Genomic DNA, 20466 nt, shown 5'->3' with positions numbered 1-20466 from the left:
TTAACCCAGCATACGAAATATTTGGAAAAAACATTATTTTTTTCTTACCTTTGACAATCCACATATCCAATACTTCTTCAGACACAGATAATCAACAATGTCTACAAACGAGGAGGACTTGTATCTCCAATCGTATCCATTTACAACTGCTGCAGCAATAATAGGATCGGTCGACCGCAAGGTGATCGTGAATTTGTGGGATGGAAGAACATTAGTGGGTGTGTTGAGAACTTTTGATCAATTTGGTAACCTGGTCATTCATGATGGTGTGGAACGAATATATTTACTTGACAAGAAGCAGTATGCGGAATCTGAGAAGCCTCGCACCTATTTGATTCGAGGTGAAAATGTTGTGATGATGGTGGAATTGGATATCGACATGGAAGATGAGTCTTTGTCTGAATTAATGAGGATTGATTACGATTCAGCAAAGAAGACTTGGAAGAAGAGATGTCAGGATTCGCTTGACAAGAATACAGAGGACTCTACAATATTACATGATAACGGTATGTTCAGTGCTGCCTGCGCGCTCTATTAAGGACTGGGAACAGAATGGGGAAAGTTTAACTTTATATGATAATTCTTGTATACTTGTCATCAGCTTAGCAACTGTCTTTTTTCTTTCTTTTTTGGGGATTGGTCGTCATTTTTCTGTATTAATAGACTTCTTTGATTCGTTTCCATTCATAATAGCAAAGATAAGTTTGGTTGTTCTATTAAAAAAGAATATGTTTGTTCTATTGCATAAATTTTCACGGTTTGTCAGACGGCCCCGTACCGGGATCAAATAATACATCTGCTCTTTCTGAAAACAGTTTGTAGCCTTCATCCCTTCCTATTGGGTATCTTTTCACACTTCCACAAGTGCAGGAGACTTCCAATATATCGCATTCATCCTTTTTTGCTTTGGAGTAGTTTTTCAGCCGAAGCTTGCAAGTTAATCCTGGAAGGAGAAATCTATGGCATTCCTTGCAAATTGTTCTCTTCACATTCGGATGAAGTTTTAGCACAGCTTTTTTGGATAATAGCTCCATATTCCTTAAGTATGATCTTGAAAGTACGTCAAATGTGCCGAGATTATTCTCCACTTGAGGTTTTAACTTTGCAGCCATCAAACTTCCTACCTTGAACATATATGTGATTCTTTGCTGGTGCTCCTTTTTAGGGATTCCAACTGGCGCTTTTTGCACCCTCGTTTTCTTCTGCTTCTTACTCTGTTTAACCATCTCTCTTTATATTTCATCGGGTTGCCCACTTAGTTATATTAACATGCCAGTAAATGTAGTTGTCACAGAGAAGATCCAAAAGTGAAAAAAGGACCATGCGATGATGGTGAAAAAAAATAAAAATAAGAAGCTAATTACAGACGCGTCGAATGGGCTGATAGGAACAATTCTCTGCTGTCTTCTGTTTTGCCCTTCGGAAAGCTAGTCGGGCAATGCTCGAGTTTGGAAAAAAAAAAAGGTCGCATAAGAAAGAGCACACTAACCATTCATTTACATGTATACATATACAGAGAGTAAGCATCATTTCCTCGGCCGCAGTATTTTGAATAGTGAGTCGGCACAAATTCTTACAAGATACTTGCAATTGGATATATACAACATTGAAATGAGTGGTTACGATAGTGCATTATCGATTTTCAGGTAAGTTGTCTTGAGTCTGCAAAAGTGAGAATCTTTTTGTCTGGCTAATTGTTACAAATTCAAGAGGTGAATTTACAGTGTACTAACATCTGCTACAGTCCGGATGGTCACGTGTTCCAGGTGGAATATGCCCTTGAGGCCGTTAAAAGAGGAACGTGCGCAGTTGGTGTTAAAGGTGAGGAAATTGTCGTGCTAGCATGTGAGAGAAGAACAACGTTAAAGCTTCAGGATCCAAGGACAACGCCATCGAAAATCAACAAAATTGACAATCACGTCCAGCTTGCATTTGCCGGATTGAGTGCGGATGCTCGTATTTTGATAGATAAGGCCAGAGTTGAAGCCCAGTCATACAGACTAACTTTAGAAGATCCAGCCAGTATTGAATATATGACAAGGTACATTGCCGGAGTTCAGCAGAGATACACGCAGAGTGGAGGTACGCGGCCTTTTGGTATTGCCACACTGGTTGCAGGATTCGATGCAAATGATAAAACGCCAAGGTTATATCTGACAGAACCTTCTGGAATATATTCGGCATGGAAAGCAAACTCGATAGGACGGAGTAGCAAGACCGTGAGGGAGTTTTTGGAGAAGAACTATGACAAGAGAATGCAGGAAAAAAAGGAAAATGTAGGAGAAAATGAGGAATCGACCGGTTTGAACGACGATGAGACGATTAGATTAGCAATTGAAGCATTGTTGGAGGTTGTGCAGACTGGTGCAAAGAATATAGAGATATGCGTTATGAAGCCGGGAAAGACCCGTGCATTAACCAATGAGGAAATCTCGAATGTCGTGAAGCAGATTGAGGACGAAAAGGCTGCTGAGGAGGAGAAGAAGAAGAGTCATAGAAGAAGAGATTAGGTGTGGAAGTAGTAGATATTAAAGGCTTGAACGTATTATATGAGAAGTAGTATTTTAAAAGTTTTACAGCTTACCATAAATGGGTAAAGTTTAGGAGCTTATTGTGTAAATACTAGTTTATTCCAAGGGCTTGTGCGGGAAGTAGTGGACTTTAAAAGCTAACAATATTATAATCTACTTAGCAATAAATTGTAATCCTATACTCACAATATACTACATTCTACACACAATATACTATATTCTACTCGCAATATACTATATTCTACTCGCAATATACTATATTCTACTCACTATATACTATATTCCAGATGATTTCATATTACTTTGTATATCTAGTATGGCTGCTTCTATGTACAGGTGTTTGAATATTTTGCTTGAATGCTATGTTTAAATATTTTGTTTAAATGCTTGTTAGTGACTCTTTTTTCTTTCACAAGTCTCTCGTTTTCCCCTTAACATCAATGATATCGTCGTTGTTATCGCCCGATTCACCATTATCAGAGAATTCGGATGGTGTGTCAATTATGAACTCCTTGCCCCCAAAATCGTACGGCTTAATCCTAATAAAGCATGTGGAAGGTCCAATGTTTGCTGTGGGATCAACCATCTGGTCTGGAAAGAGCATCTGGTCAGTTCGCAAGCCAAATATGCAACTGGCAACCTTCCTGTTTAAAGCCTTATTGTACAAAGACCGTTGTTGAGACGCATAAAGCACAGGTGTGGAATCAGAGTCATCAATATCATAACTACTGGCCTCTAGGGATCCAAGTGCAATGTTTGTGATCGGCCCTATCTTGAAGTAATCGGCAATTCCCCCCTCGTTTGACCAAAATGCATCGATAATCCTGTTAATCTCAAAGTTGGCAATCTCGCTATTAATCTGTTCAGGTGGCGGAACGAGGAAACTTCCACGTCTTGGTGGAGTGTATACGAGGGAAGATTGCTGTAGAATTGTATAATCCTCATGTCTCATTTTGGCCTCTGAGTACGTGCGTACCTTTTTGTACATCCATCCACCAATTATAAGAGGTGGTAGAACCACTATCATCAATGGAACGGCAATTTTCACAAAGAGATAAGCCCCAATTGCCACTCCACCACAAAGTTTTGCCCAATCCGGAATCTGGTACCACATATACTGGAAGAAGTTTTGGTTTCTGATTATTTTTTGTCTTGGTGGCCGCTCATAATAGACCAGCCTAGTATGTGATGTGTGCAAGTCTCTATGAAAATTCAACTGCCTCAGGTTAGAAATGCTTCTTTTGCAATTTCCATCTCTTCCAGGTACCATGTGTTGAAATGAAAAATAGCTGGCTACACCAAAGCTTTTTTGTGCAAGTGATTTGCATGTTTGTGTTGAGCAAGGGCGAAATGAGTAAGGTGGCTTTATCGCGCTTGGTTTCAAAAAAGCACGAAATGTACCCGAAGAGGCCATTAAGGTCTTCATGCCGGGCATAAAACTGCCAAAACGAATCATTATGGGGAAACTCACTGAATATGTACTCAATTATAATATATATTCGATCACTCGAACCAAAATGCGGTTTTTGCTAATATTGTTTGTAGGAAGTATACTTACTACCTATAGGCACGTTCAAAAGGCGGGGAAGATCTAATTAAGTATCTACCGCATCTCTATTTTTTTTTTGTTAATTTTTATTTTTTATTTTTTATTTTTCTCGGACTTACTGTGCATTCACCATGCCGCTTTCAGCACAGTCCTGAAAATGGCACCCAAACTGAAATATTGATACTATGCCATCCATCTACATCTATAACTGTACAACGAAATTTCCGTATGGACTTCTATTAAGTGTGTGATGGATATTTTATAGTTTATCGGCCTTTTCTGTGTCCGTTTCCTGCTTTTCGATATTTTCATCATTAACAACTAGCTGTGGAACATGGATAGCAAATGTTAAATATGAGGTATGAGTCTTTATCTCCTTTTGCTCCTTAGAAACATCAAACCATTTATAGTTCTCATCTCCCTCGATGATATGAAAGCCTTTTCCAAATGGATTAAATCCCCTGTCTCTATTCTTGCTCCGAGGTTTGTGCACTTTGGCTTGCTTATTGGAGCCATACTTGACAGCCATCTGCTTCATGTATTCTATACCTTCTAGTTGTCTCTTTTTCACATCCTTGAGTCTCTCGATGGCATCATCCAACTCCCTGATCATCACCTTTCTTGATTCCCAGAGTAGAGAAGACACCTCAGTCATTTCGATTTTTGTCCATCCATTTTCTTGCAAGGCAGTGACGGTTTTAAGAACTTGCTCGACACATGGCGAAAAGCAGCATATTCTAGCCTCTGTTTCATGGGTAATTACACTCTTGAGATGAGGAATGGCTTCCCATGGAGACGGAAGATCCAAAAAGACTGCCTCGGCATCTATTCTTGTTCCATCTATGTCGAATCCGTCTGCACAAACGTCCCTATTGGTGCATATCAGATACTCTTGCAGCTTATGCTCTTTGAACTCTGAAACTGCTTGTTCGTATCTTTCCTTGTGAAACTCGTATGTGAAAAGCTTACCTGTTGGTGCTATCGTCCTCACAAATGCATGTGTGAATGATCCCGAACCTGTTCCAGCTTCTATCACCCTAGAACCAGGAATAACGCTCATCCGTTGGACTATATAACTAGAATCTGGTGTATAAACGATTTGTGTTCTATGTGGTAAAGACATCGTCCATAATTCTGGTGTGGGATGAAGTAAATATATAAATCCTCTGCCTTTAGGTGTCATCAGCTGTGATCCATAAGGTAAGCCGATCATTGAATCATGTGGAAAAGTTCCAAACCTTGTATTCAGCTTTTCTCCTTTTTTCACTATGATTGGTTTAATATGTGTTCGACTTAGATAAGCCATGACAAAGTCCCCCTCCTCAATTTTTGTTTTAAAACTTGTAAATGACATATTTCCTTATAACTGTCTGTCACCCTGATTATATTCTTTGAATTTCCTTAGTTACCTTAATGGTATACCGGATCAATATACATCTTCTTATCTCTTGAAGCTTGCCGGGGTAGATGAAATTTTTTTTTTTTTTTTTTTTACTTCCTCGGAACTTTTCATCAGGCATATCTTTAAAATCCTTCTTTAGACTATTGATGTATACTAGACTGTGACGCAATTATCCCTGGAAGATCATTACAAAGTATAGTTCCATACTCATTTATCAAATGCCAATTATTTAATCAAATTTATCATAATTAGATCTTTTCGTGAACTATGAATTACTTCAATTTCAAAATCAATAAAAACTGTACTTAACATATTATTCTTGGTATTACTTCTGGAGATAAACGTATAATTTGGAAAAACAAAAAATTTCGGAATGGTATGAAACAATTTAATCTTCTTGCTTTACATTGCCTCTAGTATTAATTCCAATTGAAATTCAGAGCCTTGGGATGCTACTAGGGTGCTTAAAAGTGTAATAGGTCATATATTTTCACTGCACACATACTTGTCGTATCTACATTCCCGGTGAAACAGTAAATAATCGTTAATAAAACGTGATAGTTTTCCTCCAATTATCACGACCAGTTTGAAAGGTGCTATATAAACCCATTCAACAGCTTGATACGCACATTTGTTCAAAAATAACCACAATATAAGCGCCGGCGAGTTCGTCACTCCTTGCCTGGTGCAAAGATGTAAACCACTACTCACCAAACAGCCCGATTGAGACTATTATTTCCCTTTAGCGCTAAATAAATATTGGCAGATTCGCGGTAGCGCAATCCTGCTAGGTAAAAGGAGACAACAATGTGTGGTAAAAAGCGAGGTGTTTATTTACTGTTCTCGCTTTTATTTCTTTGAATTTTTTTGGTTTCACATATTTTTCAAAGTACTCCAGAATCCGGCATGCATCAAAAAAAACAGTGAGTGCTTCTTTGTTGTTTACATTTTCCATATTGATCAAGCCTGCGGTTATGATACACTCGGATGCTCTTTTTCTTTCTTGTTTGTTTTGAATTTTATTATTATTATTATTATATTTATTTTTGTTCTTATACCTATTTTTCCCTTATTTTCACTCCCATATTCATTTCTCTTTCACGGTACTTCCAAACTCTTCCATTTTCTCACTAGTTTCACTCACTTCCTTTCCCAAACATTTCAACCCCAGTCATCTAAGTGACCACCAAGATTAGTAGGGTACGATTCAATCGTTGTTTCCTATCTATTATTTCATCGAAACATAAATTGGTACTGCAATCCTTTTGATAAGAACAACAGAGACAGTAGAGCATTTACTGGAACGAGAGTGAGAAGCATTCTTTGCACTATAGTCAATCTGAACATCCATCACACAAAACTGTAATCGAGAAATCACGATGGGCGGTGCATCCAATTTCGCTGCCAGCACTACAGGCATTTCTTCACGTATGAACGATGAAAATGTGAAGAGGGAGTTGAAGAAGAAGAGTCAAAGTGTGGGCGAGGGCAACGGTGATGGCCATGATAGGAAGACAGCTTATACAAAGAACAGGAAGGCGTTGGGTGAAATATCTGAGTCGGCACTAAACAGCAGGATGACAGAGATACGGAATAAAAGGGCAGAGGAGGCAACAACAGAAATATACAAGGGGAAAGAGACAGAGGACGAGGAACTGAGTGATTCGGAAAATAGAGAAGATCTAACGGAGGACGATATGGATAACGCTGAAGAAGAAGATGAGGCAGAGGAATCAGTGTGTTACGTAAACGAGCCAATGAGCCCGATTGTCCGCATAAAGGAATACAAAGAGATAGCGCGGGCGTACAGTCGATACTCACGTGATACGCTAGACCCAGATGATGAGGATACTTACGATATAGCAATGGTGGCGGAGTACGGAAATGAGATATTCAACTATTTGCACAAACTTGAGATCAAGTACGCACCAAATCCTCACTATATGGAGGAGGTACAGACGGAATTAGTCTGGGATCACCGTTCAACACTCATGAATTGGCTTGTGCAACTACATTCGCGGTTTAATCTACTGCCGGAGACGCTATACCTGGCTGTAAACATAATAGATCGTTTTCTCAGCAGCCAGACGATCTCTCTTTCGCGTTTCCAGCTGTGCGGCGCGGTTGCACTCTTTATAGCAGCGAAATATGAAGAGATTACTGTGCCTACAGTGTCTCAGATGATATACATGGTGGGAAATCAGTTCAACCGCGAGGAATTCCTCGTTGCAGAACGGTTTATGGTGGAGGCCTTGAAGTTTGAGTTCAATTACCCGGGCCCAATGTCGTTTTTACGCCGTGGTTCTAAAGCTGATGATTACGACAGCGAAATTAGAACTTTAGCCAAGTATTTCCTCGAGATAACGATTGTCGATTCAAGATTTGTGGCATCCCCAGCAAGCTGGCTTGCTGCTGGAGCACAGTACACATCACGGAGGATGCTTGGTCGCGGAGGCTGGACTCAGGCCCATGTTTATTACACCGGATACACAGCTGATCAGCTAGATCCACTATATGCCGTTTTTGTGGAGTGCTGTCTCTCATACAAAAAGCACCATAAGGCAATCTTTGATAAGTACGCCCAGAGGAGGTTCCGCCGCTCGTCTATGTACGTGCAGGAATACTTGAAGACGTACTATTCGGAGAAATAAATGAAATAAAACGTCTACATTAATACTTTGTGCTTTATCTCTCGGCTAGCATCAGAAATAGAAACAATTGCATAAACCGAAATGTCCATATCAGAAACCCTCTTCTTTCATTATCTTCTTTTTTGCCCCGCCAGCTCGACGATGTACATTTGCTTTGCTCCATTTTATACGGCTTTCTTAATATCTAATTTTAACAATTGGTAGAGCTGTTCATGCAACTGAAGTAGACAGAGTAAGTACTTTGAGAATGTTTCCATCCCTCAGCACATCCGTACATACCTAGTATGGCGCGCGAAGCTGTGTAGGGGTCTCGAGAAAAAGACAGGAGGGAGGAAAAAAAAACAGGTCACTCCACACCTCACACCTCTGTTATCAAAAATCATACAATCTGCCCAGGAAAATTTTCGTACCCGCATCAAGCTAGGCGTGAACTTTTTTTTAATGTGCGGGTGAAAAAAAATTACATAGTAGGGAAGGGTGAAAAAAAAGTAAAAAAAAGTTCAGGTTGAGGCTTTAGTTGAGAAGGTTTGCTCAGAGGTGAACACTTTAAGATTGGGTCACATATTCTTTGAATACTTCAATAGAACAACCTATATATACCAAAAATGTCTACCGCTAACGCCAAGTCTGGTGCTCAAGGTACCAAGTTCAGAATGTCAGTAAGTACAAAATATGATGATGCTGGAATATAAATAAATTGCATGGTTTTATCAAGGAAGTACAGGTAGTCGTTATGAGAGGTTTGAGGAGTTGAGTCCAAATTTAGTTGCAAAACAGAATTATTGTGGTACGGTATAGTGGAGCAAGCGTTAGGAGAAGATGAACAAAACATGTATATGAAGAAACGATAATGTAACAACATTGGAAGTGATCTCTAATATCAAAGCATGGAAATATAACAAGTGATGGAAGTCAACGGGTTAGGATAACTGCTTAGACAAGTAACGGGATGAGTCATAAAGCTGGGGGCACACACTAAATAAAGTGAAGTAAGACAGGTGAACAAACCATCATTATAGAAGATTGATACGGAACAGAATGTTACATCTTAAGAAAATGTACCAAATGATATCATGAAGCATGCAATCATACATGAAACCAAACCTCCAAGATATAGCCATCAGGGTCCAATAGATTCAGTTACAGAATTCAGCGTACTAACATCTTTTTATAGCTTGCATTGCCAACCGGTGCTGTGATGAACTGTGCTGATAATAGTGGAGCAAAGAACTTATATGTGATGGCCGTCAAGGGAATCGGTGCTAGATTGAACAGATTGCCAGCTGCTGCTGCAGGTGACATGGTTATAGCCACAGTGAAGAAGGGTAAGCCAGAATTGAGAAAGAGAGTCATGCAGGCTATCGTTGTTAGACAGGCTAAGCCATGGAGAAGAAAGGATGGAACCTTCTTGTACTTCGAGGATAACGCTGGTGTCATTGCCAATCCAAAGGGTGAGATGAAGGGTTCTGCTATTACTGGACCAGTTGCCAAGGAGTGTGCTGATATGTGGCCAAGAATTGCTGCAGCCTCAGGTGTTGTGGTTTGAGTAATGTACGGGATAGACAACGTGATTGTTTAAATCTAATAGTATTTGGAATTTCCATAAGTGTTAATTGGCGTAGATGGGGGTTTGTAGTTGGGTTTCAGATGGGCTTTAGTTGGGCTTTAGTGCATTTGTGCTGAAATTGATCTGTACCTGGAACTGAAGTCTATCCGTACTAGATGTTGTGGTGTAGGGGTGCACGAGAAATGTAGCCGTAAATGTATAATGCCTATTAGTGGGCCCGGCCCTGATGGGCAATGCAGCCCGCGCTTTTTCTCGCTTTTTCCTATTTCCGCTCCTGATCTACACGCTTATTCTTCTTTTTTCTATCTCGCGGCTTTATTCAGTATCAAGTGGATGGCATGTGATCACCAATATACGGATTCGATTTACATCTGGGCCTACTGAACCATCCCTTTTCCCACAATCCGAACCACGATGTCTGCCAGAAAACTTCAGCAGATCTCAGGTATGCTACGACTGGGTGTCCTTTGGATTTGATCAGATCAATTCTAGATGTCCACCACTTTAATTTTTCACTCCAGGGTACATCATACTAACATACGTTCCCAATTTGTGCCAGATGGACTTGGATCCTCACGGATACGCGATCGGACTAATGCGTTGATACAATTGGAGGATGTAAACTTTAATTCCGCTGCAATTCGATCATCACTGACTCGGGATGCCTCATTGAACCTTATCGAGGCTCTTTCACAAATGCTAGATAGGGAAATGGCAATATACAGGAGAAGTTCTTCCAACACGCAGTTGGAAGCAAGGATAATCAAGGTTTCACATCTGCTGATGATCGTTATTTCTGCAATTGCAAAGTCGTCTAGACTGATGGCGATGTTTAGACAGAAACACTACGACATGATTTTGAGATGCTTGACAAACTGCCTTGGCGTGCATGAAGATCTTGTGAATACCGTTTTATCAAATGCAATCATCAACTGTGTTCATAGTTTGAACGTCTTGTTTGCTGTTCAGGACTTTAAAGACCATCTATCTGTGGCCAGGTACGAATCTGTGATTTCTGTAATTCTAGACGCACTAAACTTTCTGGTATCAGGTGATGGAGAACAACTTCAGCAAGGTAACGCTGAGGTTATCCTTTCTCAAAGCACAGACCCGACTGACGGACCCTTGTTTACAGAGCTTCTAACGCTTTTTAGAGAGTTCATATCTCCAAAATCAACAGCATCACTGGCACTTTTCGCAAATAGTAACACGCCAGCTGCCGTTGACAACTACTATCTTCGAATCACAAGCATTCTTGTAAACTACTCGAACAGATTGCACAAAACCAGAAGGGAATCCCGGGCTTGCACGGTAATTATATCCATCGTGAACAGATGCCTCTTAGACTTATCCACATTGGACGTAAAACTTTGCGTCAGGCTTGCAAGGATGGCTTCAGAAATCCTTCTTAATCTCAAGTCGGTCACTTTCCCCCATCTTATCGAGCAGACTGTTATCTTTTTATATATCTCGGCCGACTTTCTTTTCCTTCCGGATTTTCCCAAGTTGCCTGGAGATAACTGGAACATTGACAAAAGAGGAGCACTCCATCAGTCTTCAAGACTCGATTCGGAATTACAAATCAAACATACAACAGACCAGACCAAACCAAGCAGTAACGACACTTCAGATATATCATTTGATCACTCTGACATCGTGCTTGCCCCAAGAAGCTCTCTGACCAATGATACTTCGTTTGATCCACAATTTTCTTCATCTTCATCTGATTCAACAAATAGCGAGATGAAACAACTTGCATTGCAAATTCAGGCACTAATAATGCTTCTTTACGACTTGATTCATTCGTCCACTTCTGCGTTTGGCGAGGATGATATACACACCATTCTATTCAAACATTCCAGAAACTCGGCACTGGTTTTTGACCTTGCTTATCTTCGGTTACGCAACTCGGATTCACAGCTTTTGTGGCTTTCGAGGATTTCCATGGTCAGACTTTTGAATGTATATTTTGAGGCCAAATTGCATCTAAACTCAGACAATCATCCGGAATCAGAAATTACAAATAAAAGGAGACATATAGAAGGTACATATCTTGCGGACAGACTAAGATTTCTTATTATGCTGTCGGAAACTTCAAACTCATCTGAATTCATGGCTGAAATGATCGACTGGTGCTCTAATTCCACACATATTGGTCTTCTTGGAGCACAACTGCTCACTATAGGAATTTCCTACTTTGCCACAAATGGATCAATAAATAGAGACCACGCAGATTCAATAAAGACGATACTACAGTTACGCTCTAAATTAAGGCATGGCTTGATGCTAAGTATAAAAAATCAGGATAAAAACATGAAGTACTGGTCTCTCCTCGCTATATATAGTGTGATTCGATTGACGACAGATTTTGGATCAATAGACGTGATTGCAGCTCAAAAGTCCATTGTTGACACCATAAATAGATACTTCGAACTAGCGTTTGAGTTGTTCAAAGATCAGAAGTTATGTCGTCCAGCCTGCTCAGTTATATGTGCGTTATTTCCTCTTCTTAGAAAACTCAAGAATGCCCCAACTTTCGAGTTTACGTTTCAGAAACCGGTTCTTCAGCAGTTAGAGGCTGCAATTTCGTTATCCGAAGTGAGTGGACCATATCAGATTTGTAAAGAGTCTGCCCTCTTTTGGTTTTACTCATTCTTCGTCTGTAAGGACTGTCGATTTTCCTCCATACGCTTTGGTAACGAAATTACCGACGGAAACTTACAAAGTGGACAACTTTTCAGTAGACTACTTGGTAGATGGATGTTAATGAAGAACTCGCAAATACTGAATTTAAATTGTACAGATGATATTGAACTTGTGTCTGTGCTTTTGAGGTGGGCAGAGGGAGAGAATGTCAAAATTTCGGAATTTATATTTGATCATACCTCTATTTTCGGCGAGGTTTCAAATACGCCCAATAAAGATAGTAGTGTGTCTATTACCTGTTTTGATCATGGAACAAAGTCTCTTCTCCGAGAATTTGTTTTGCTACATCGAAAAACAGCAATTGATCACAAGTTTGAGTTCAGATCGGTCGCGTACCTTTCAAACATAACACCACTAGTGACAGAGACAAAATTAACAAATGATATCAGAGATAGATACCGGAGGAGCTTATTAAGCTCAGTGAAGTCGACTTCCGACTTTCGTAGGTTAATAGCTGGGGCTGATCATCTTTCAGACAAGATCAAAGCTATGGATGACATGACAGAGAGTTTACCTCTTTTGGATGCGGAAAAAACAGATACAAAGAAATTACTTTTATTTGTTAATGCCATTAATCAACTTTCTTGCAAACACATGAGCAACTTGAAGACTCTTTTCAGTTCAATAGACCCTCTTAGCATTGGAAAGAAGCTTGCAGGCGGATGTGCATCAGATGAGCACGTATCACACTCAAAAGAGGAGGAAGAGGATACACAAATGATGGATGAGATGTTTGTTCAACAACATCATGAATGGGAATCAACTGTTAGTATTGGAAGTGTCAAAGTTTACAATTACAAAAACTTGATGACATGTCCTTCACTTGAAATGAAAATTGTGAAGTTTATTTTCAAAATGCGCATTATCGCTGGGTATGATGTATCGGCAGCAATCGAAAAATGCTTGTACGTTATACGTACTGAAGCTTCTGCTTTAAAATCACTTGCGTTCTATTTTCAAATAGAGCTTGAACTTGAGTACTTGGAACAATCACAGAACATAACAGAAACGGTGATGAAAAGCCTTCTTTCTAGTTTGATGGACTTACTCCAGCAGCATCAGACCAAGACTTATGAGCTTACAATTTGGGTAATGTGCCGGTTATTTGGTCGCTTTGCAAAAGATTGGATTACCAGTAGCAACACAGCATTTAAAGAAGATTGCTTTGAGGTTTGGCGATATTTTTCGCTTCTGCATGATAAAGGAATGCTTTATACGGATATGGAAGTTACTGAGTTTGGATCATGTTGCTTTCGGATAGCAGGGTGTATGTATGATTTAGAAATGAGGGATGAAGACGGGGGACCAATCACATTTGAGAAAATACTTGCCAAAGGTTGCTCGTGCTTCACAGAGTTGAACAATTTTGGGAAAGTATATTTGGGACAGTTGATGTCTGCACTAATAAAGAGATGCCCCTTTGAGGAACGACTTTTGCTCTATAATAGATTTATTGATTCCTTTAGGCAACCTCAAAAATCCATAGAAAGCTCTTCAACTTTCGACTATTTTCTCTCTGTCATGTCTACTGCATCAGACAGCTTAACATTATCTGCTGTGTGCCATTTGCTTGAATTTTCCCAATATAAGCAGTCGAAGAAATATCTTGCATACTCTCTTCAAGATGTTGTTGATTCAAACGGACTTGGGAGCATCGATAGTTTCTTTCAGGATTTCAAAGTTTTCATATTTAAATGTTGGAGATCTTTTGAGTTACCATTACAGGATTTTCCATTTGAAACATTTGGATACACCGATTTTAAGACTTTAGTGACTTTCAACATCAAAGAGCTAACTGCAATAGCTCTCTCGTATGATGATAAACGTGCTGTGAAGCAGATCGCTGAAATAGCTGGGAAGCCTCAAAAAAATATCGTTGAAGACTCTGTTTCATTATCAATTCCACTTGCATGGACCAATGACGGGTGTGGAAAGAATATTTTCAACACGATAGAGGTTTTTATGAAGAAAACACATACAAAATCGGCTATCAAAACCCAAATTTTATTAGTGATTTTGGAAAGTATCAGGCTATGTGATTGCAGCTCTGAAATAGTGTTGAATAAAGCTATAGAAAAGAAGTTTCCTACTGAATGCCTTCATCTAGGAAGGCTCGACGTAGCGGCATTTAAACTTCAAAATTCGATAAGTGATGAGGCATATAAAGAAATGGGGCTGCTCATTGAGCCCTCTAAGTTGTTTGATCTTTGGGATGAACTCACCTCTTTTGCAGGTGCTAAAAGATTTTGGGATATTCCAAGTGTTCATTTCATTTTAGTAAGGATTCTCTATTGGCTGGAACATTCGCTTCTGATTTCAGAGCAAAAGGGACTCTTAAGAAAAGCTTTGGTAGTTATCTGGATATTTCCAAAGCTTTGTGCTCAAGCCTTTGTTTGTCAAAGGGCCATGCAGACTGTAGCAACCTTTTTTAAGATTCTCGATCTAAGGAGAGACACATTAAATTTGGCTTTGGCAATCATACATTGTGCTGCAAAGTGCAATAAAAATATGTTGGGTGATGTTTTGCTTCCTGTGGTTGCCGAACTTTTAAAAATTAATGAAAAGAGCTCTGATTTGCTCCAGTTTGCAAATACAATATTGCAAATGGTTGACGAAATTGACGTGGATGCAAACGATTTGGTTCTAAGCACCGCCATCAAGGGAATAAGGTCATATTTGGGTATGACAATCAAGTTTGACTTTAAGTACATTATAAACATTCTCATGAACAACATGGGCGATTGCAGATGGCTTCTTCAGGTTGTTTCGCATATGCTGCCAGCAAACATTTGGCAAACAGTCAATCCAGAGGAAGATAGGAGACAGAAGTTTGTTGATAGACTTTACAAGATACAGGTTAAATATGGTGATGATTTGACACCCGAATTCAAGTCTGGGATGGGTTACATTATTGGCACATATTACTCCGAAACTGGGCGGGTTCCTCACTTTGAAAGTTATGAATTCGATAAATCGATGTTTGAGTATTACTCTGATCCGGAATTCGAATCAAGGGCTAAACGACTAGATATACTATTTATGAAAATGGCAGAGCAGTCAAGGATTCAGGCTGATCTTAAAAGTACCATTTGCTTTGAACAGGTTGCCGGACAGATAGTCTACCGAAAGAGGAAATCGGAACAGGTTGAAGGCTTCGTCAATTATGAGGAGGTGTTTCACGATATTGAAGCGTACATTTACCCGATGAGTGATTATACAAGCTCACTTTCTGGAACCCAACTGGGGATGTCGAGTTCTACGCCGTTCAAAGAGTTCTTGGAAGGATTGTTGCCTATTCTGAAGTCTCTAATGAAGAGAGTACCGTTTGAGAAATGGATTCAGAGGGTAGTTCTTGCACTGATAAGCGAGTTAGGGGGTCGATCGTCCATCGTTGCAGCGTTAGAGTCGTATATCTTGCATATTCCCGATTTTTCCAAGCAGTGCTTTGCCCCACTCGTGGTCTACTACGTGGAAAACGAGCCTGCAAAGAGAGGGAGGCAGATATCGAGCATGATCAACACTTTTTTCGGCAGCGACACGTCTGCGATGTCAAAGGAGGCGGTCGATCTTTTCTTGGAGATCGTGCTTCTTATTCGGATGGGTGCAAAGAGACGCAGACCGAAGTTTGTGAACACATACGTTCTATTGCATCATTGCGAGATCTATAAGGCAGCACAAAGGGCAGGCCGGCCGAAAACGGCATTGATGCTGCTGGAGGAGTACTACGAAGAAGATTTTGGCAGTGTGAGGGAGGATTTGGGGAAGAATAAGAAGCGAGAGAAGGATTTGTGGAAAACAGCAGAGTACACATTCTTGACCGAGGTGTACACATCCTTGGATGAGGATGATCTCTTCTTTGGTCTTCCTGCCCGTCCGGATCTGGAGTGTGGCGGCAATTATGTTCGGCATAACGGCAAGAAATCGGGAGCGGTGATGCTTGATAATGCAACATTCGAGACTGCATTGTCCGGCAGGGATTCGGGCGAGACGGTATCGAGAACATCGAGGAAGCTTGCCCTGGATATGCTGAATATGGGATACTCGGGTGTATCTTCGGCACTATATGGATATGGCGGTGAGGAGAGCAGCTATGGTGGAAATGGGGCAGGAAGCATCGATACAGTTTACGAGAGATCGTGGAAGCTCGGCAAGTGGGACCTCCCTACACCGGACCGTCCGAGCAACGAGCACCAAAGCATATACAGGGCGTTGAAGGCCCTCCACGATAGCAATGGATCAAAGATGGTGGAGTGCTGCTGGAAGAACATTCAGGAAACACTCGAGAGCCATGACAGGTTTGTGAACGGGGCACAAAGCAGCTGTGCGAAGGGATTTTCGGCGTGGTGCCGGACCCTTGCCGTTTCGTGCAGCATGAAGGACATGATGGAGCTGGATACGCCGCAGAAAGTGGCATGTTACGTGAACAAGCTGGGCAATGCCGATCAGTGGGGGCTCAGGCAGGAGGCAGAGGCGTCGGAAAGCCTGCTTCTTGGAAGAAAGATGGGGTACGAGCTGGTCGGGAAGTACGGAGGAGGCAGGTTGGAAAACGAGGCTGCGATAGGGGTGATGAACGAGATGCACGGCTACGGGAGGCTAATGCGGTGCAAGGGTGAGACGCAGAAGAGTCTGAATGCCGCAGTTTGGTTGAACCGGTTTGCAGAGCGGCGAGATTTGTGTGACAAGGATGCCCGGGCGTTCATTGAGAGAGTTGCGAAGTTTGACATGGCGGCTGCCTTCTGGAAGCAGGGAGAAGAGACACGGTTTCCGGTGGAGATCTTGAAGCGGTTGGCGAAGGAGGAATTTCGCGTGGCGAGGGGTGTAAGGACGCCGATGCTGACCCGGGAGTTGCTGAATGCGTACATTGCGAAGTGGAGCAACGAGTCGCGGCAGGCGACCCCGGAGGACATATTGGTTGAGGTGGAGAGGAGTGTGGAGGGAGCAAGTGAGAAGATCGTGGGAGATGTGACGGCACGAAACACGTTGAGCAGGACGTACTCGATGTTTGGGGAGTTCTGCGACAGCGAGCTCCAGTCCGGGGAGCTAGATGCAAAAATTATGAAGCTGAAACGGAGCTGCCGGAGACTGGAGAGGGACCTGGAGCAGGTGGAGCGGTACATTGAGGAGAACTTGGTTGGCAAGGCTGCGGAGAAGATGGGGGTCGAACAGAGGAAGAGAGCGAGGCGGAATGCGAAGAAGGAGCACTCGAGGCTAAAGCTACGGAGCAGGATGGAGATGGAGGAGCTCCGGGATGCGTGCGAGAGCAGGAGGAAGTACGTTGAGCGGGCAATCGAGTTGTACTTGAAGGCAGTTGCAGCAGGCGGCAGTCGCGACGTTGAGTCGGCGATGGACCGGTTCTGTGGGTTGTGGCTTGAGAACAGTGATGTGGCTGTGAGCCGGGCGAGCGTGGGTGCAGTTCCGGCTTATGAGTTTGTTTCGTGGACGAACCAGCTGTCGTCTCGGCTGCTTGACGAGAAAAGCGAGTTTCAGAGCACGCTCAGCGAGGTTTTGGTGCGTGTGTGTCTCCGGCACCCGTTCCACTGCCTCTACCAGGTGAAGTCGTTGCGTATGCGGGGGCAGGCCGGGGACGCGGCGTGTGAGTCGCGGGGGCGGGCCGCGGAGAGGCTGTGGGAGGTGCTAGGGGGGCTCCGGGGGAGGTTCTGGGTGGAGCGGAGCGAGGGTGGGGGTGCTTTGGGCGGCGGGGACGTTCTCGGGGCCGTGGACGGGCTGTGTGAGGCGGCGGTGCAGATTGCCGGGGTGCAGATGAAGGCAGCAGGCAAGAGTGTGCGGCTTGCGAGTGTACCGGGGGGAGAGTGGTGGGAGCGGGAGCTCCCGAGACTAAACATGCCGTCCCCGGTGTCGCGGGTGGCCGTGGAGAAGACCGGGCGGTACCGGGCGGGCCGTGTGGCCGTGGTGGCCGCGGTGGAGGGGAAGATTTGCACGGCGTCGTCCGGGGTGAGCCGGCCGAAGCTGGTGACGGTGGTTCTTTCCACCGGGGAGAGGCAGCGGGTGCTGATCAAAGGCGGGGCGGACGATCTCCGGCAGGATGCGATCATGGAGCAGGTGTTTGAGAAGGTGAACGGGCTGCTGGGGCTGGACAACGAGACCCGGCGGCGTGGTGTGCGTGTGAGGACGTACCGGGTGGTTTCCTTGGGGCCCGGTAGCGGCCTGATAGAGTTTGTACGGAACTCGCTGCCGCTGTACGAGGTGCTCCGCCGGCTGCACGCGGGCGACCCGGTGGCCATTGACGAGGCCCGGGCCCGCATGCGTGATATCCAGGCCGGGTCCCCCGGTGACCGCCTCGCCGTGTACCGGGAGCTCACACGGGGCATCCCGCCCGCCTTTGCCCGCTTCTTCCTCGACAACTTCCCCGCCCCGGACGCCTGGTACCACGCCAGGCTGCTGTACTCCCGCGGGGTCGCCGCCACTTCCATCGTGGGCCACATTCTCGGCTTGGGCGACCGCCACTGCAACAACATCCTCATCGACCGGGCCTCGGGCGAACCAGTGCACATAGACTTGGGCGTGGCCTTCGACCAGGGCCGGTACCTCCCGATCCCCGAGAATGTACCCTTCCGGCTCACCAGGGACATCGTGGCTGGTTTCGGCATCTCCGGAACTGAGGGCCTCTTCTCCAAGAGCTGCGAACACGTCTTCCGCGTGCTTAGAACCCACTCCCAGTACATCTGCGGCATCTTGAACGTCTTGAAGTACGACCCGCTCTACTCCTGGACACTTTCCCCGTTGCGAATTCACCAGTTACAACATCTACAGGGCGACAACGTGCCACTCGGCCGCCTCCTTGGCCGCGATACCGGCTCAGAGGCCAGCCTGGCCATCAGTGTTGTCCAGAAGAAGCTCGCAGCAGACGGCTTGGGCGATGAAGCTGCTGTCCGGGTCCTCATTCGTGATGCAACCGACCCGCTCAACCTTGCAACCATCTACATGGGCTGGTGCCCGTTCCTCTAGGTGTAAAGCAACTTTCGAATGTGTCTTCGAATGTGTCTTATGAAAATTTATAATAGAAGCATCTTTGCAACTTTCGAATGTGTCTTGGTGACTTTATAACAGGAGTATCTTCGTGACTTTCTAATGATTGTATCTTTGTTAATTTATAATAGAAGCATTTTCATGACTTCATAACCATTGTATCTTCTATAAAATTATAATGGAAGCATCTTCGTAACTTCATAACGAAAGTATCAAATTGCTGTAATACAATTATAATTATCTAAAATTGGTTGGATGATGCCGCTGCAATACACTAAAGCAATGTTCAATGTGTTAATTGCAGCATAATTACAACCTTCTACATAATTGTAGTTTCATGTAGTTTTTTATGTAACACAACTATATAATTGCCTTGAGTGTTGCAATATAATGCAGAACAACGATTCGCACATAATTGCGACTTCCAAATAATTCAGTTTTCCACAAAACTACATAGTAGCTTTCTATGTACAACTTTCCACAAAGCTGCAGTACTCTAGTAATATAACTCCCTAATTTCTTTCAGCATAAATGCTTTCTAGATACTGTAAAATGATATAAAAGAATGCTAGATGTACTGGCAGCTGTATATCTGTACCAACTGAACATGGTTGCTTAAGAATAATGCCCAATTTATATACTGCAATCACCAAATAGTAATCTCGTGCAACCTAGCATTAAAGACTGCCTACTATAATATGCAAATAAATGAAATACTTGTTCCCGCATTATTGTGAAACTTTATACAGTTGGTGCATATAATATAATGCAACCAATCGCTGATACTGCTGATCACCACATTTTTGAACTTTCCATAGCTATAGTCTATAAGGTTTTCTTAATTGGCTTGTCTATTTTGTAGCCGAGTGCTAAATAATTGCTGATCACTTTATAATTCCAATATAAGGATACATAGCTACAGCTTTCTGCATCTTGCAGTTCCATCGGTAATTGGTAACAAATTTGCATCTAGACTTGAGTGCAAATATCTTTCATAGTTAGATACTTACTGACCAAACGAAATTACAACATTTCTACGCAATTGCAGCCATTTCATAATTCGAATGGACTAA

General features: G+C 42.8%; 8 protein-coding genes across 8 annotated transcripts; 5 read left to right on the top strand and 3 right to left on the bottom strand.

The window, feature by feature from the left end:
- Positions 1-97: 97 nt before the first annotated feature.
- BRETT_002032 (uncharacterized protein) lies at positions 98-538 on the top strand (the record flags this gene model as incomplete). Its single annotated transcript, XM_041280570.1, has 1 exon — positions 98-538. One exon carries the CDS (start codon positions 98-100, stop codon positions 536-538), a length of 441 nt encoding a protein of 146 aa, XP_041138361.1.
- Positions 539-752: 214 nt separating this feature from the next.
- Positions 753-1226, bottom strand: BRETT_002031 (uncharacterized protein; the record flags this gene model as incomplete). Its single annotated transcript, XM_041280569.1, has 1 exon — positions 753-1226. One exon carries the CDS (start codon positions 1224-1226, stop codon positions 753-755), a length of 474 nt encoding a protein of 157 aa, XP_041138360.1.
- Positions 1227-1611: 385 nt separating this feature from the next.
- Positions 1612-2510, top strand: PRE6 (Proteasome subunit alpha type-4; the record flags this gene model as incomplete). Its single annotated transcript, XM_041280568.1, has 2 exons — positions 1612-1646; positions 1745-2510. 2 exons carry the CDS (start codon positions 1612-1614, stop codon positions 2508-2510), a joined length of 801 nt encoding a protein of 266 aa, XP_041138359.1.
- Positions 2511-2940: 430 nt separating this feature from the next.
- BRETT_002029 (uncharacterized protein) lies at positions 2941-3801 on the bottom strand (the record flags this gene model as incomplete). Its single annotated transcript, XM_041280567.1, has 1 exon — positions 2941-3801. The coding sequence occupies one exon, from the start codon at positions 3799-3801 to the stop codon at positions 2941-2943; it is 861 nt and encodes a 286-aa protein (XP_041138358.1).
- A 538-nt stretch (positions 3802-4339) lies between these two features.
- On the bottom strand, positions 4340-5434 carry BRETT_002028 (uncharacterized protein; the record flags this gene model as incomplete). Its single annotated transcript, XM_041280566.1, has 1 exon — positions 4340-5434. One exon carries the CDS (start codon positions 5432-5434, stop codon positions 4340-4342), a length of 1095 nt encoding a protein of 364 aa, XP_041138357.1.
- Positions 5435-6861: 1427 nt separating this feature from the next.
- Positions 6862-8133, top strand: CLB4_1 (B-type cyclin; the record flags this gene model as incomplete). The annotated part of the gene is made up of 1 exon (XM_041280565.1): positions 6862-8133. One exon carries the CDS (start codon positions 6862-6864, stop codon positions 8131-8133), a length of 1272 nt encoding a protein of 423 aa, XP_041138356.1.
- Positions 8134-8738: 605 nt separating this feature from the next.
- On the top strand, positions 8739-9679 carry RPL23A (60S ribosomal protein L23A; the record flags this gene model as incomplete). The annotated part of the gene is made up of 2 exons (XM_041280564.1): positions 8739-8792; positions 9308-9679. The coding sequence occupies 2 exons, from the start codon at positions 8739-8741 to the stop codon at positions 9677-9679; spliced, it is 426 nt and encodes a 141-aa protein (XP_041138355.1).
- Positions 9680-10192: 513 nt separating this feature from the next.
- On the top strand, positions 10193-19372 carry BRETT_002025 (uncharacterized protein; the record flags this gene model as incomplete). The annotated part of the gene is made up of 1 exon (XM_041280563.1): positions 10193-19372. The coding sequence occupies one exon, from the start codon at positions 10193-10195 to the stop codon at positions 19370-19372; it is 9180 nt and encodes a 3059-aa protein (XP_041138354.1).
- Positions 19373-20466: the final 1094 nt, after the last annotated feature.

The sequence above is a fragment of the Brettanomyces bruxellensis genome, chromosome 9 (genome assembly GCF_011074885.1).
Source record: "Brettanomyces bruxellensis chromosome 9, complete sequence".
NCBI lineage: Eukaryota > Fungi > Ascomycota > Pichiomycetes > Pichiales > Pichiaceae > Brettanomyces > Brettanomyces bruxellensis.
Note: the sequence above shows the minus strand (reverse complement) of the source record. Positions and strands in the feature narration are given on the sequence as shown.